Here is a 16,559-nt window from a genome sequence, read left to right as displayed (position 1 = left end):
CCCAGTCCCCCAATAAAATCTTTTTTTAAAAAAAGTTAATTTTTAAGTAGATTGAATAACTGGCGCCCAGATTTAAAAAATTATTACTTAGGGCCGGCCGAGTGGCGCAATGGTTAAGAGCTGGCTTGGGATGCCAGAGGGCCCCGGTTCGGATCCCACATATGAGGGCCAGTGACACTGCCCTCTACAGCTAAGATGCTGAACAACAGCTCAACCTGGAGCTGGGCTGCCATGAGTCGCCGGCGACGGCATAGGCTGCAGCCCCTGTGGCAGTGGGTTGCCATGGGCTACTGTGTGTAGCCAGCAGCCAGCGTGAGCGGCCAGCAGCCGCAGTGAGCGACCGTCCAGAAGCCGGCGACTGATCTGCCTCGCCTGGGAAGAGTGCAATGATGGTGCCAACTTGGGCCAGTGAAGCAACGTCCTCCACAACTGAAGAACAAAACGACAGCAACTTGTCTGTTCCCCTTCCCCCAATTCCCCAGCACTGTTCCCATCCCCCCAATTCCCCATTAAAAATCTTTTTAAAAATTATTACTTAATAATTGATTTATATATTTTAAAAACTTGGAATATCACTTGGGTGGGTGAGTGGGTGGAGGAGAGGAGAAAAATACAGTCATGCACATGCGTACTCCCGCCTTACCCCACCTCCAATAACCGATCTAGCCACTTACCAGCATGGAGGTGTGATGGGAGGAGGGGGGGTGGGGGGAGGAGGCGGTTCTTCGCGTTATGTGACGACCGCCTCCCCGCCACCTGCCCACGCGGTCCACAGTTAAGAAGGGGGTTCATCGGCAATTTAATAAAAAACAATGCTTTAAAAACCAACTTTAAAAAGAAAATACAGCACTTTTTTAATGTTGAGACGTTTCCTTTTGTATTAGATGTGGACCTAGAGTCTTAGGATGGCTATATGTTTTTCTCAAATTTTTTAAAAAACTTTATTTTTTAAAAAAATGTTAGCATTTCCCCCCTCTTGAAATGGTTTCCTCCAATAACCCCAGCGGGTGTGGATTGAACCATTCCGTTCCCCTCGGTGGGGGGTATCGATAGGGCCGGAGGAAGAGGCGGTGTCAGCAGCTGCTTCAGGTTACCTGACTTCAGAGTTGCCGGACTCGCGCGGCCTTCTCGGGTGTGCTGGACCTGGTGAGGATTTGCTCGCCTCGCTGTGTAGGGGCGCTCTCGGACGGTCCCTGCGCCCCCTTCGCGGGCTGCGGGGATGGTACGGCTCACCCGAGTCACGCGCCTTGGGTTCGGGGCTGCGGCTGTTGAGGGACTCGGGTAGGTGCGGCAGCGGGTCTCTCTGGTCAGCTGGCTGGCGGGGTGTGTAGCCGAGGCTGCTCTGAAGATAGTGGGGAACCTGGGCTTGTGAGGAGCTGGCGGGCGTCCTGCAGGGCTGGGCTTCCGGGGGCAGACGAACTCTAGGAGGGGCGCAGGGCGGGCCGCGGGAGGAGGATGCGCTGTCTAGTGTGCCGCGGCCCGGAGCGCCAGACCCGGACCCGTCGCAATTCAGTTCTGCCGGCGCTCCCATGGGCAGGCCCCGCTAGGTCCGTGCGGACAGAGGCCCAGAGCGGCGACCTGGCTTGTCCAATTAGTCCGAGGCGGGTCTGGGACTGGAGCCGGGGCTGCTGGGTTGCTTCGTGGAGGTGTAAAGGGAATCTGGGTTCGGGCGAAGGGATGAGAAAGGAATGGGTGGTGGGGGCTGGAGGGAGTCGCTTGAGGCAGGTCTGGGACCAGGAAGGAGAATGAGTCCCGAGTGGCGAGGTCGGGACCTGACGGCCATCGGGTTAGCTGAGGGGGCACAACTGAGTTTTGAGTTGGTGTGAGGTGGGTTACTGAGTGATCGGGGTGGTTAGGGGCCAGAGAGGAAGGGGGCGCAGAGAACCCGATATGTGGAGGGAGGGGATGAGAAACGTGACCTGGGATTCAGCATCGTTGATTTATTCTCCTTTAACGTTGCTGTGAGGCTGCACTCTTTGCCTGCCTCCACCCCCCTTTTTTGCTTCACCTTTGGTTTAGGGGAGAGTGTGTGTATCATAAATCCTTCTTTCCTGGGAGGAGAGAGGGGGGCCCTCTGATGATCATATAGGCCTAGATCAGTGTTCTCCAGGGAGGGTAGGAGATATTTCTCTCCAGTTTGGTGGGTGTTGTCAGACACACCCTATTACCTGGAAAGAATGTTTAGCTCAGGGATAGGCTTGTTGTGGTTTGAGATCCACAGTGGTCAGCAGCAGCCATCGGAGGCTGGGGGCAAGGAGGATCTTGCTAAAAGGAAGTACTGGTTCTCTAGTCTTTGTTCACCTGGCACCACCTATGGTAACCATTCAGGATGTCAAGAGCGACTCCATGTCACAGCAGAGAAAGTGATGGAGGCACAAGTTTATCAGTGTCATCAAATAAGAGTAATAGTGGTACAAGTGGCATGTGAAACTTTGCCCTTCCAGTGTTATACATCAGGGAGCTCTGTAAACAGAAATCCAGGTGAAGTCGGTAGAAACAGCTGAGCCACCATGCGAGTGGGTCTGAGGAGGACGTAATCCCCCGTGGAACTTTTCACCTTGGCTTGCTGGAATCCCAACAGGCTCCCCTGTGGGAGGCTAGTTGAAGAAGCTGTAGGGGATTCTGATGCAGACCACTGGTTAAGAGCCATTTTAATACCTTAATTAATTGCAGGGTGTTCATACGTAGTGGCATCTTTAATCCTCTGTGGTCTTATGAGAAGACCACAGGAAGTGGGGGTGAAGTAGTCCCAGGGCTAGGGCACACCACAGAAGTGGAGGATAATTCGGACATCACTGTCCAGGTCAGGCTCAGCCACTGTGGGAGGGGGACATGAACGAGGACCCTACCTTTTCTAGGTATTTGAGCATAGTGTTGAAGAGACTGTTGGATGGGGGAAGATTTCGGCTACTTCCTTGTATTCTGGAAAGCTTGTTGGAAAGGAAGAACTCTTAAGCATACTCAAACCAGATTGTTTTTTTCAGCAAACATCTGGCAGAGATTGGAATGGGAGAGTGAATAAAGAACTGACCTCATGCTGCCCAGCATTCTGATCCCACTAACTGAGAGGTGGGGTTTGGCTCTCTGTTTCTCAGCTTTAGGGTGGTGCTTAGAGAGGTTAAGTAACATATTTGATATCATGTGACAGGTAAAGGCTAGAGACAGGCGTTTTTCCAACTCAGATGGTCTGTGCAATTCTGGAGCTAAGTGTCATTTAGGGTACTTCACTGCCTTATAACTGAAAGTAGCACATTTTATATTTTATTTTTTAACATTTTATATTTTACAAAGGTATTTAAATATAAATATTTATGTTTCCAGAGATCCTTTATGAAATACTGTTGTAGAGGTGTGAACTTCAGCCAAGGCTTTGTCTGCAATGTCAGCTTGCTGTCAGCTACTGCTCAAAAGAGAAAGGCCTGCTAAGCCATTCAGAACCACTGGAACCCCCAAATCCTCTTTTATGTTCTAATTTGAGGTTGACTGTAAGCTGCTTGAACTTTTTTTCATGCCACAAAGTCCATTGCTCTTAGAATTAGCTCTGGTTTTTTTTTTCCTTTACCTAGAAAGCATCAGGTCTTAGAGCTGAAGTATGGCTGCCGTTGTCCTACCTGACTCGTTTGACTCGTGCGCTAGCCTAGGCGGGATGGTGGACGTGTGATTCTGCTGAGTATAAAGGTTCGTATCAATGCTCTGCAGATGGGTGAACCTCGGCCCAGGGCCGCTTTCACGTGCACGTCTTCCTAGAATGAATCTTTATTTCTCTTTTATGCTTCTCCAAGGACGATGTGGCTTCCTTGTCCAGGGTTAATTCCTCTGCCTGTAGTTTGAGTCCCAATACCTCTTTCTCCAAGGTTCTTATTCCATCAGTGGTTGCCTCAGCCCCTCTTCCACATGGATTTTTAAACCATTATTTCCCTTGACCTCACTGTAGTGAGCCCCATGTACTCTTTCTTTAGATTCTGTTTATTTGGTTCCTGTGACACTAGGCTCTGGACTCTGGTGTTCCCCATGGTTGTGCACTTGAACCTGTCCGGCCCATCCATACCCTGGATGAACTCTCCAGTTTCTGTGGCAACAACTGTCATCTCTCTGTGGGCAGTTTTAAATTCACTCATTTATTGAATGCCTATTAATTTGGTGCTTCTCATGTGTCGGGAACTGCTGTAGACAGCACAAAGCACCACTCCCCCTGGGGAAGTTCATTCCAGTAAAATAAAGCGGGGAGGGGAGCAAGTGGTGGGGTTGGAGGTGAGAGGTGAGCAGCTCTTCTGGGTGGGCTGACTGGGAGCGCTTCTAGAAGGGGACACACAAGGAGAGGCTGAACGGTGAGGAGGAATGAGGCAGGAGAAGGCCATGGGGGTTCAGGATCTTTCTCTCCAGGCCTGCCTTCTCTGACCCTGCAGTCCAGAATCTCCACGGAACTCCAGCCTTTCAACCTCATGTCCTCCTAGCTCTTCAACTCTGTCTTCTCTCCCACTGTCCACCTTCCTCCAGCCACCCCCATCCCCATGTCTGATCCCCAGGCCTGACTTGCTGTCAGCCCAGCTGACCTCTTCAGATGTCTGTTTTGTGTCTGCCTCTGCCATTCCCACTGTAACCACTTGAGCTCCAGCCCTTGCCCATATCAGCTGAGAGGTTGGTTGCAAAACACCAGGTGGGTGGCAGAGTGAGTAGACAGGCTGGGCTCTAAGCAGGGCCACCAGCAAGGAGGCTGCTCAGAGGGCACATCCAGGGACACACCACAAGTGGATTTTGAGGATGCTGTCCCCTTGGGGACCCCCCTCCCTGCTGTGATGTTCACACGGCCTACTGCTTTGCCACCTTTCTCGAGGTTCAGGGTCCCAGGCAGGCACCTCTGACTGGCCAAGCATCGGTCATGTGTGTGTTGCTTACGAGAGGATGAGAACAGAGGATGTCTGGCCTTTGGCTCCATAATGGGGGATGAGGTCCCCATAGGAGAAGAGGGTTTAGAACCTGGCCAGTGTCCACTCCTCAGTCAAACATTCAAAAACTTAAATGGTTCCTCATTGTTTTGAGCAAGGCTGTCCAATAGAACTTTCTGTGACAATGGAAATGTTCCGTGGTATGTACTGTCCTTTTAAAACAGTGACTATGAGCCACATGTAACTAGTGAACACTTGAAATGTGGGTGGTGAGACTAGGGAAAGGGGCTTTTCATTTTACTTAAATGCAAGTTGCCACATGACTCATGGCTACTGGATTGGGCAACATGGGTCTAGAGAGTACATTTTCCTTCTTTAGCCTGGTGTCCAGGCCCTTCTGTGTCATACGAGTCAGGTAAGTTGGGCTGTCACTGTCCCACCTCTATGGCTTTGCTCCTGTGTTTTCATTTCCGGACCTCTCCTGCCTGACAGCCACTTGGACAAGCTCCCACCTTTAAAGGCTCGCCTGATTTTCCCAACCAGAGGACACTTGTGTCTGTCCACACCCTCTGCTCTCCCTCCCTTCATGATGGACAAGTTGCCCGACTTGCTGCCCAGGCCCAGCTTTCCGCCATGCGCCGAGCCCATCCCCCCGCCACCTCCTCCAGGACTCTGCCTCTCGTGATTCATGTTTTGCTCACTTAGTCTCTGGAGCAGCTCTGGAGTTTGCCTCACTGCCTTTCAGTCTCTGTCACCCTTGCAAGCTCTTTCTCCTCCTCACATCTAAGCTCTGGGTGGCCCTGGGCTCCACCGAGGTGCTCCCATCTCCCCCCGAGGACTGACCACCCCCCTCAGCTCTGCCCCTGTATTTCATCATCTCCATTTGGAGGCTTAACAGGTGTTGACTCTCGGCCTCCTCCTCATTTGCTCCTCCTGTCTCCCATATTCCTTTAGCTTTGCTCCCGTCTTCACGCTCCATAGCCCATCCCTGAGCAGAGTGCTGGCTCTGTCTTGGAGACAAAGTCACAATCTGCCTGTACCTTATTGCCTCCCACCACCCACCCTAGCCCAGGCCACCGTCTCTTTTTCACGTGAAACAGTGGGAACGCCATAGCCAGTTTCCCTGCTTCGGCCCTGGCTCCGAAGTCTCTTTCTGCACAGCAGCCAGAACGATCCTTTTAAAATAAAATTCAATGCATCATGTTCCTCATCAGAACCCACCAAAGGCTCTCCAATCTCTGAAAAAAATTCAAGGTCTTCCCATGGCCTAGAAGGATACCCCAAATCTGCGTCCTTCTAGTTTTCTCTCCCTGTTCCATTAACTTCCAACACTCATACTCCCAGGTGTGCCCCGACCTTGGCCCCCCATGGTTCTCTGTGTTCCTTCAGTTCCTGCCTGGGAGCCCTTCTGTCTGAAAGCACATCCCACCTCCTCCGGTGATTCTCTGCCCTGGGCCCTCTGGACTTTAACTCCTAATGCTATCACCCCACGAAAGGAAGCAATTTCTCACGGATCCCACCCCTCCTAGAAGGTAAGCTGCTTGAGGGCAGCATCATATCACCTAAACCATTGCCTAGCACCTGGGTGGTGCCCCGCAGCTGTTGACTGAATAACAACCTCTCCAGTGGCATTTGCCGCTTGGCGACTCTGCACATGTTGTCTCCACCTCGTAGCCCTCTCACAGTTCTAACTGAAGGGTTTTCTCTGTGATCATTGAATTACATTTTCCCTCCTGTTGTAACTCCTGATGGGCAGGGACCATGTCCGTCTGTCTGTCTGCCTTGTTTCCCTGCACTCAGTGCAGTGCTGGCACAGAGTAGGTGCTCCACTAGTGCTGCCTGGCTGGGTGACCTGCCTCTGCTGGACAGAAAGCCTGTCGATGACATCTACCCAGGCTCTGTGCTCCGGAGTTGCTGGCAGGTTCTGTGGTGTGAACATGCACTGGCCAGCTGATGGTGTTTCCCCTACCCGTCCCTAGGCCCCGTGCTGTCTCCAAGGCACCATGAATGCCATCGTCGCTCTCTGTCACTTCTGCGAACTCCACGGTCCCCGCACTCTCTTTTGCACTGAGGTTCTGCATGCCCCTCTTCCGAAAGGGGCTGGGACTGAGGATAGCCCTGGGCCTGGCGAACAGGCCGAGGAGGAGGAAGGTGGCATTCAGATGAGCAGCCGGACCCGCACCCACAGCCCAGCAGAAGGGGCCAGTGCAGAGTCCAGCAGCCCAGGGCCCAAAAAGTCGGACATGTGCGAGGCAAGTGTCTCTCGGGATTGGGGATGTTTCTTTCTCCAGGGGTTCGTGCTTGTGCTTGTGCGTGGGGCCTCCTGTGGGCAGACAGGAGGCCCTGTGGTGCAGTGGATGGGACTTCACAGAAGGCGTGGTCTTCAGGTGATGTGTGCAGACCGTTCTCTGTGGTCTGGGTTTGCTTCTTTTGTGTCCCTTTGGTTCTCTCACTTTATCCTAGCTTTAGCTTTTTTAGCCTACTCTGTGCCAGCAGTTGGCACCACCGCCACATTTGCCTTTCAGCCCTCCCTGTACACTCTCGTGTGCACACACTGGCCCTGATCCCTCAGTCTGTTCTTGGGGAGCTTCCTCCTCATGGGGTCCTGGGTGTTCCTCTTTGTGCCTTCATGAACTCTGGGAAATGAAGTTCAGGTTCCCTCACCAGCCATTTCTTCACGTGAGGGACCTGAGCTGGGACGTGAAATCAGGGGTAGTGATGGACTCTTGCTCATACCAACCCTGATGTCTAGGGCCTCCTCCTGAGGCCCCTGCCACGTGGTTATGTCAGGACCAAGGACAGAAGCCAGCACAGAGAGAACTGTGAGCCTCAGTTTTGCCTTCTGTATGATGGGGATTCTTACTGTAATTATCTCAGGGCTGTGCTTTGGATTAAATGAGATAATGCATGCAGAGCTTTTCATAATATGTGGTCTGACAATTATGTTTACGAACTTATTGCAACGATGTTGCTAAACTTTTTTGATATCAGAGGGATTATTCATTCTGAATTTGTATCAATTGGACAAATAGTTAACTAAGTTTACTATTTGGAAGTGCTGAAAAGGCTGCGTGAAAAAGGCGAAAATGACCTGAACTTTTCGCCAACAATTCATGGCTCTTGCATCACGACAGTGCACCAGCTCACACGGCACTGTCTATAAGGGAGTTTTGAGCCAGTAAACAAATAACTGTATTGGAACACCCTCCCTACTCACCTAATCGGGCCCCCAATGACTTCTTTCTTTACCCAAAGATAGAGGAAATATTGAAAGGAAGACATCAAGGGCATCAAGGGTAATACGATCACAGCTCTGATGGCCATTCCAGAAAAAGAGTTCCAGAATTGCTTTGAAGGGTGGACTAGGCACTGGCGTCGGTTGCATAGCTTCCCAAGGGGAGTACTTCAAAGGTGACGGTAGTGATATTCAGCAGTGAAGTATGGTGCACTTCTTCTAGGATGAGTTCGCAAACTTAATTGTCTGATCTTGTACCTGCTACACAGATGCTCAGTAGAGTAGATTGTTATTCATACTCTCTGACAACCTTTGTGATTTTTGCATCCTAGTTGTGTCCCATTCAGGAAACATGGAAATCCTCAGATAAGTATAACTACAAGCCAGGTATTTTTCTATGAATATAGATTGAGTTTCCTACTTCAGGTTTGCAGAAGAGTAAGAAAGCGTGTTGCCTGCATCCCGAATGACCATTTTTCTTTTCCTTCTTGTGGGCAGGGTTGCCGGTCACTTGCTGCAGGGCACCCCGGGTATATCAGCCACGATAAAGAGACCTCGATTAAGTATGTCAGTCACCAGCACCCCAACCACCCCCAGCTGTTCAGCATTGTCCGCCAGGCTTGCGTGCGGAGCCTGAGCTGTGAGGTGAGCACCTGTGGGAATGGAAGTGGCTGTCTCGGGGCGGGGGTCTCACCCATGCTGAGATGCCCTGAACAGGTTCAGTGTTGCTCCGGAAAGGAAGACAAGTCAGTCCTGTTGTGAAGAGGATGAGCAGGTCAGTGAGTGGGCAGCTCAGGGCAGACCCTGTTCTCCAGAACTCCAAAATACATTGTGTTAGACTCGAGTTTTCTAAATGGTTGCTGGCTTATCATTTGAAGCACCAAACTTTTGTTGTTTATCCATTCTTCATGGATGTGTTTCTAAGATGGAATATTTCTGGGACATGTAGTTCACTTGTTTTATTTTCTCAGTCATCATGCTCTCAGACCCTACTGGAGAGTGAACCCATGTGTTTCTAAACTGCATGGCTGCTGTTGCTGAGTTTTAGTCTGAGCTCTTACGTTTTGATCTGTCACAAGAATTCATAATCCAGTTACTAAAATTTCCCATCATTACCCCTACTTGATCAGATGTGCCAAGCCCCTGGGCGCTGAGGTCTCATTTCCAGGTGCTGTGTGCCTGCCTTCAGCAGTCCTTTTGATTTCCTGCTGCTAATCTGCTAGCAGGCAGATGATCATGTCCAATAGACATGCGTGTAAAGTGAGAGTGACAGTATCACAAGGGAGACCTGAGTTCTCTCCCACAAATAACGTACGCAAATTTTATTCTATGGGCTCTCAGTGGCTGTTTTGACCGCAAGCTCTCCAGTGTATTCCAGATGAATGATTTGGTGAACGTGTATCTGCAAGGGTAGACTATTTGTACAGGCATTCCTTATAGCTCAAGGTGGAAAAAAGCATTGAACCTACTTTACTAGCCCTTGCGTTCCGTGATAACAGACGTTATCTTCAGAAAGTTTGCTCCCAGCAGCAGATGAAAGCCAAGTTTTCCTCTCATCCCCACCCTGCCCACTCTCCCTATAAGTAGTGGTGGCTAATTCGGGCAGAAGGAACGATGTGTGTGAGCAGGAGCTTGGGTTTTGTGTGACTGTGTCCTGGAGTGGCGGTGCTTTTGTTCCAGGTCTGCCCTGGCCGTGAAGGCCCCATCTTTTTCGGGGACGAGCAGCATGGGTTTGTGTTTAGCCACACGTTCTTCATCAAAGACAGCCTGGCGAGGGGCTTCCAGCGCTGGTACAGCATCATCACCATCATGATGGACCGGATTTACCTCATCAACTCCTGGCCCTTCCTGCTGGGGAAGATCCGCGGGATCATTGATGAGCTCCAGGGCAAGGCCCTCAAGGTGACCCGGGGAAGGGGGAGTGGGTGGCGGTGTGCACGGAGCTGTGCACTAATGGGGTGCGAGCATGCGGGCCCGGGGCCACTGCAGTGCCTGAATTGTAACTTCTGGGCTTCAGAGTCGGGGCTGTGTGCATAAGCCTTGCAGTGTCAGTGAGTCGTCCTTGCTCTCCTGGTCTCTCTCGAGTCCATCGTTCTGGTTCTCGTTCAGCTCAGACACCCTGGTTTTACCTGATGTCTTTGCTTCCTCTGACCTTCATCTCGAAAGCCTTTTCACTGTGTTGCAGACCCACCACCTAACGCAGACCTTCAGCTTCAGTGTCGCATCTTTCACGATGGGCCAGCTTACGCTCTGGCAACAAACAGCCCTCAAACCTCAGCGACTTAAAATCAGCCTTTTTCTTGTTCATGTGTCATGTCCATTGCAGGGCAGTGGGGGAATCTGCTTGCTGTAGGCGTCTCAGCAGGTGGGGCAGCAGCTGTAGTGCATGTTGCTCATTGAACTGCTGGAGGGCGCAGAGGGCGCTGGTCCCATGCCCCACACCAGCTCTGAGTAGTGAGTGCCCCCAGTGCCTGCAAGGAAAGAACTGGAAATACTCGGAGAGCATCAGTAATGAACACCTCAGCACATAGCCGCCTGAATCCCCATGCTGCCAATGAGGCGGTTGTAAGCGAGGGTCCGGGAGAAATTCTTAACCAGTTCCTCTTCTCAGGCAGCTTCTGATCTGGCTGGGAAAGCAAAGCATGCTGGCTGGAATTATGAGACTGGTGGCATTTTCTGCATCCAGGGAGCAGAGTAGGACAGTCTTCAGGAGAACGAGCTGGGCTGCTCACTGGTTTTGTTTTGTTAACAGGCTGCCCCTTCCCTGTGCGTTTCAGGTGTTTGAAGCGGAGCAGTTTGGATGCCCCCAGCGTGCCCAGAGGATGAACACAGCTTTTACTCCGTTTCTGCACCAAAGGAATGGTAACGCTGCCCGTTCACTGACATCCTTGACAAGCGATGACAACCTGTGGGCATGTCTTCATACTTCCTTTGCTTGGTAATGAGAGTCTCAGGTCGCTTAGCAACAGTTGGAATAAGAGCAGTCCCAGTATGTTGGTTGGATTGTGCATGAATGCAGGGAGGCAGTAGTTGGACGAGTTCCCAGGTGCATCAGTGGTGTGTATTGTCAGTGAGCCTTGAACTAGGGGCAGTTTTCCCCCGAGCAGGTGCAGGACATATTCAGATGGAACTCACTTCCCAAGGATATGTTTCAAATGATGTTCCCATTCTATGACCAGTGATCTCCCTGCTTTATAAGCAGCAGTAAGCATTACCTCATGTAGCTTTTGTGGGTCAGGCATCAGAGGGTGGCTCAGCTGGGCAGTTCTGGCTTAGCTTCCAAGGAGGTTTTGGTCAACCAGGGCTGTGTCACCTGGATGTTTGGCTGCCCACGGGCCTGGCAGGTTAGTGCAGGCTGTGGGCAGGAGGCTCAGCTCCTGGCCGTGGGGACACATGAGCTGGCATCCATCAGAGTGGGTGGGATCTGCAAGGCCTCCTGCCCCGCCACTCACTCACTGTCACTTCTAGCACACGCTGCCTGTTAGAAATGTACTGTGTCACTAAGGCCAGCTTCGTCCGGAGGCTGAAGGGAGGAGTATCAATGAATTTGTGGACATATTTGAAACCACCACAGATCGTCCCTGGCCACAAATTGTTTTTGTTCTCCTATGACAAGATACACTCCTTCCAGAGATTCCCTGAATCCTCATCCCCTATGCAGTGTCAGCTTGAAGTCTAGGTCTCATCTAAGTAAGGGCCTGGTATGGATGAGGCGCTTCAATTATAGATGGATCCTTGAGTGCAGCTCTCGGGAACCACGAACTAAAGAGGAAGTGTCTGTCTCCCTGTCAATATACCTTGTTCCTGTCTTTTACAAATCACTTCTATTAAGGAAATTTTCAACAGTCCAAAGTAGAATAAATAGTACAGTGAACTGTATACCTCCATCATCCAGCTTCAGCAGTTATTAACATTTTACTGCTTTTTCATCTGTCCTCTCACTTTGTTTTTCTAGAATTTCTTTAGAGTAAATGTAAATTGTATCATTTCAACCATAAAGCCATTATCACGTCCAACAAAATGACCTGATTCCTTAGTATCATCCAGCCCAATCCATATTCACTTTTCCTTTTTTGCCTCAGAGGTGACTGTTGAATTGGATTCAGAACACAGTGCATCGTGTTATACGTCCCTCAGTCTAGAGCAGCTCCTCCTCTCCCCACCCCCACCCCACCTGCCCCGATTTTCTGATGCTTTCTGTGGGAGGACCTGGGTCATTGGATTTGGCTGATTGTACTGTCATGGTGTTCCTCAACACTTTCCTGTATTCTCTATGAACTGGTAGTTAGAGCAAGAGGCTTGATTGGCGTCAGGGCTGGTTTCTCTTTTGGCAAGAACACATGGCTTTGTTCTCCAGGCTCCTGAAAGCGTGTGGCAGCCGGCTGACTGAGAAGCTCCTGGAGGGCGCCCCCACTGAGGATACCCTGGTTCAGATGGAAAAGCTGGCGGGTGAGCTGGGAGTGCTGGTATGGGAAGCCTTTGCTATTGGGGACCATCTCAGCCACCCGACCCTTCGCCATGCTGGCAGAAAGAGCTGACAAAGAGCACCCTAGGAGGAGCATCTGCAGAAGGTCGCCCTGTAATCCTGGTGTTTTTATTGTGATTCCCTCTTTCATTTTGTCTGACAGTCACGTATAAAAGTCTGTGACCCTAGATAGATTAAGAAAATCCACAATTAGGCTGTCTGTCTATGGAGAGGATTGATTGATGGGAGGTGTTGCAATTCCTATTTTATCATTAGCTAAGGGCTTGGCTTTTCTAGACAGTCTCTTGTTCTTTGCTCTTTAACAGTAAAATGTTATGCTTCAGTTAGACCCAAGGTTTTCATCAAGGAATGGCAATGGTTCCCAAACCTCCAGCCCTCCCCAGGTTCATGATCAGATGTCCATGTCTGGGACTCGGGCCTCTGTTTTAAGTAAATTTCCAGGAGTACACCAGCCAGGAACCTCCGGTCTCGATCTGGCTGTGCTTTGCCTTCAGAGATGGTTGGATTTTTGGCGATGTAGGTCCACAGTCTGAACAGCAGGGCTGAGTAAGCCAAACTTGTGGTGTATGTTGTGTGCCTGCTTCAGTTTGCAAATAATTGACCTTCTTAATAAGTTGGAAATGTTTCAGGGTTACTCCTGTAGCCTGGTGACTTGTACACACTTGCGCATTCAAACTTGCTGTCCTGAGTAGGGAAAAGGGGGTAGAGTTTCAGGCAGAGCAGAGTATGCTCAGAAAAGACAAAACCGTGCAGCCCACCTTCATGTCTCATGGATCAATCGACCCTAGAACCATTTATAATATTTTTGTAGTGATTACAAATTTCCAGGCCAGTGAGGATGGCAGTAGTAGTCTGTTGGTAAGCTTTATACAGAGAGCCAAGCATATCAGGAGATAGTGTTAGGAGAGATAGAAATGTAGGCATGCAGGGAGAGCTCGCTGTCGTGTCTTGGATTGCATTCTGGTCATAGAGAAGGAGAGCATAGGGGTTCGGGGCACACACTTTGGAATCAACCAGACCTGGCTTCAGACCCTGCCTCTGCTGCTCAGCGTGTTCCGTTCATGGGCCCAGCCCCTTGTAGATCTCACCATTTGTGAGGATTGTCATGAAGATGAATTAAAATAACAACTATTTTTTTATCTTTAAAATGGGAGAACAGTACTGACCTTAGGACAATTGAAAGGGTTAAATGAAATAATGTGTGGAAGCCTTTAGAATAGCGCCTGACTGAGGACGCGCTCAGTAAATACGAGCTATCATCATTCTTACCATTTGTTTGAATTTTCCCACCAGCACTGAGCAGCTCATGCTTTCCAAAGCAGAGTGAGGCTGTGGGCTGCTAGGTGCATGGCAGACTGAACCCTCGTGGCTCTTTCTAAGGCTCCTAGGAAACAAGTAGCATAGACCGCTGGCCAAAACCAGCCATCAGCAACATGGCGGCTTAACCATGAGATGCCTTGGGCTGAAGAGGGCATGGAAAGAGACAGTTGCATCCAGGGAATGAAGAAATCCACGGGTAGCATGTTTCATAACTGTGTTTGTCATCAATCTTGCAGAGTTAGAAGAGGAATCAGAAAGCTGGGACAACTCTGAGGCTGAAGAGGAGGAGAAGGCCCCTATATTGCCGGAGGGTGCCGAAGGGCGGGAGCTGAACAAGTGCCCGACAGATTCTTCTTTGCTTTCAGACTGTGGAAACTGGCAGCCCCGAAAGCTGTCTGTGTTTAAGTCCCTTCGGCACATGAGGCAGGTAGGTGGTGGATGGGTAGAGCCCCAGTCAGACACAGGAAAAGCGCCCAGCCCTCGCCTTCCAGCTCGTCTCCCTCCAGCACAGTGCCCTTTGGGCCCATCATGTTCCACACCTCACAGGGGCTGGTGGGTTAGGAGTAACCAAGAACCTTCGTGGTGGGTGGCTGACGATGCCAGTGGACGTCTGTGGTGTCTTAGCCGCAGCATCAGGCTCCCCTTTGTGTGATTCTGTAGGTACTTTCTTTAAAGAAAAGCCTGGATGGTTGACTTCACATGTCTGCTGATCTTATTCTAGAACCTTCTAAAGGAACTGAAGAGCACTTTTTTTTTTTTTTAATTGGGAAAGGGGAACAGTGTTGGGGAATGGGGAAAGGGGAACAGCCAAGTTTGTTGTCCTTCAATCTTAGTTGTGGAGGACGCAGCTAGCTCAGCTCCAAGTCCAGTCGCCATCCAGCTGCCCATTGGCAGCTCGCAGCCACTCAACTCAAGGTGCTGTGTTCAATCTTAGTTGCAGGTGGGCATAGCCCACCATCCCATGAGGGAGTTGAACCGGAAACCTTGTTGTTAGGAGCGCATGCTCTCACCAGCTGAGCTATCCTGCCACCTGTTGGCAGCTCAGTGGCAGCTCAGTTAGGGCGCAGCTCACTGGCCCCTGTGGGAATCGAACCGGCGACCCTGTTGCTCAGAGCTCTCGCTCTTAAACAACTGAGCCACTCAGCCCACCCAAGAGCACTATTTTTTTGCATTGGAAATGCTTTGGAAATTGAAAACAATGGCTATTCTTAAAAAAAAAATTGGAAACAACCTGAATGTTCAACCATAGTAATTGCATCTGAACAATGGAATATCGTTAAGCACAAGAAAGAAAGCATGCAATGTGTTGGATAGGGTGGTGCGTGTATATTTATAGTCTTGCACTACTTATTGACGGGACACATTACGAGAAACGCGTTGTTAGGTGATTTGGTCCTTGTGCAAACATCACAGAGTGCATGTACGCACACCTTTGTGGTGTACCCACCACTGTAATTGTATGTGCTGTGTTTTTGTACGATTGGCAGTACAATAAGTTGTTCACACCAGCCTCACAACACACACACAAGCAATATGTTTTCTGCTTCAACGTTTTGAAAATAAAGTTGGGAAAAAGATCTTACAAAATGTGCCAGAGTTTTGGGACCAGGCTTTTGGGTGCAAATCCAGGGACTTCCACCTGCCTTCTGACCTTGGCAAGTCACTCAGCCTCCCTAAGGAGATAAGTGGCTTTCTCTCTCCTCACCCATCTTCTTTCACTATACAAAGTTCCTAGACAAACACACACATAACATCAATTGGACAGAAAGAAAATTCAGGGCAAAAAGCACTGAACTCTGTTTTTCAGGTCCTTGGTGCCCCATCTTTTCGTATGTTGGCCTGGCATGTTCTCATGGGGAACCAGGTGATCTGGAAAAGCAGAGATGTGGACCTTGTCCAGTCAGCTTTTGAAGTTCTTCGGGTAAGAGTGTCTTTTTTTCTTAATGTGTTTTGTAGCAGGACAGTATTTGTCTAATGGGTTTTTAAAAATCCTGACTTGGTGTGAATGTTAGGATCCACTGATGGCTCAGTGCAAAGGTTCATGCCTGAATCTAAGATCTGTGTTTTTCCTCCACTATTAAAAATGGCAGCCATGGATGGTTATTTCCAGTGGAAGGAGCCTGTGCTGTCCTGACAGATTGATAACTAATGACCCTATCTCCCCCTGAATCCCTGACCCACTTTCAGAAGCCATTGGAGATCTGTGTCACCATGCTTCCCTCTGCACAGAGCAATCTCGATGGCTGGGATGCAGGGGTAGCATGCTGTCTCCATCTCGGCTGGGTGGTAGGTGCCAAGGCCTGAGGTGGGCTCTGATGTATTTAAGTCATGAGAAAGTGGGTGCGTGTCTGCCGTCTGCCTAGGCCTGTAAGGGCACAAAATGAATATGACACAGTCTCTCAACAAGCTTACAATCTCTTTGTGTGTCACGTCCAGCGTGGCAAGGGCAAATGGGACACGAGAGGGGCGGCGCAGATTGAATAAGTACAAGAGACAAAAGTAAGATTTAAGAGCGAGACCAAGGGACTCAGCCTTCAGAGATAGACTGAGCCACCGAATCGGGTCAACGCATGGCTTTTATTGATTCTTTTCAAGGAAGTAAACTGCTGTGCTGTCAGTCATTAACCGTGTA

At 50.1% G+C, this 16,559-nt stretch overlaps 1 protein-coding gene across 8 annotated transcripts in view; it reads left to right on the top strand.

Annotated features, from left to right (window-relative positions):
• Nucleotides 1-1,042: 1,042 nt before the first annotated feature.
• The window catches only part of FLCN (folliculin), a 19,786-nt gene continuing 4,269 nt past the window's right edge, over nt 1,043-16,559 (top strand). The window contains exons 1-10 of one of the 8 annotated variants that reach the window (XM_019656730.1): nt 1,170-1,281; nt 2,985-3,069; nt 3,567-3,678; nt 6,866-7,138; nt 8,620-8,766; nt 9,802-10,023; nt 10,899-11,059; nt 12,479-12,570; nt 14,164-14,354; nt 15,735-15,848. In XM_019656730.1, the coding sequence (XP_019512275.1) occupies nt 6,890-7,138; nt 8,620-8,766; nt 9,802-10,023; nt 10,899-11,059; nt 12,479-12,570; nt 14,164-14,354; nt 15,735-15,848 (1,176 nt within the window). In that variant the 5' untranslated portion in view covers nt 1,170-1,281; nt 2,985-3,069; nt 3,567-3,678; nt 6,866-6,889. Of the gene's footprint in view, nt 1,147-1,169; nt 1,324-1,908; nt 3,070-3,566; nt 3,679-6,230; nt 6,419-6,865; nt 7,139-8,619; nt 8,767-9,801; nt 10,024-10,898; nt 11,060-12,478; nt 12,571-14,163; nt 14,355-15,734; nt 15,849-16,559 lie in introns of those variants that run through there. The other 7 variants (XM_019656731.1, XM_019656736.1, XM_019656737.1 and 4 more) reach the window with 7 other exon arrangements.

This window comes from Hipposideros armiger, unplaced genomic scaffold, assembly GCF_001890085.2.
Source record: "Hipposideros armiger isolate ML-2016 unplaced genomic scaffold, ASM189008v1 scaffold_264, whole genome shotgun sequence".
In the NCBI taxonomy this organism is placed as follows: Eukaryota; Metazoa; Chordata; class Mammalia; order Chiroptera; family Hipposideridae; genus Hipposideros; species Hipposideros armiger.
This window is presented reverse-complemented; position numbering and strand designations above follow the sequence as displayed.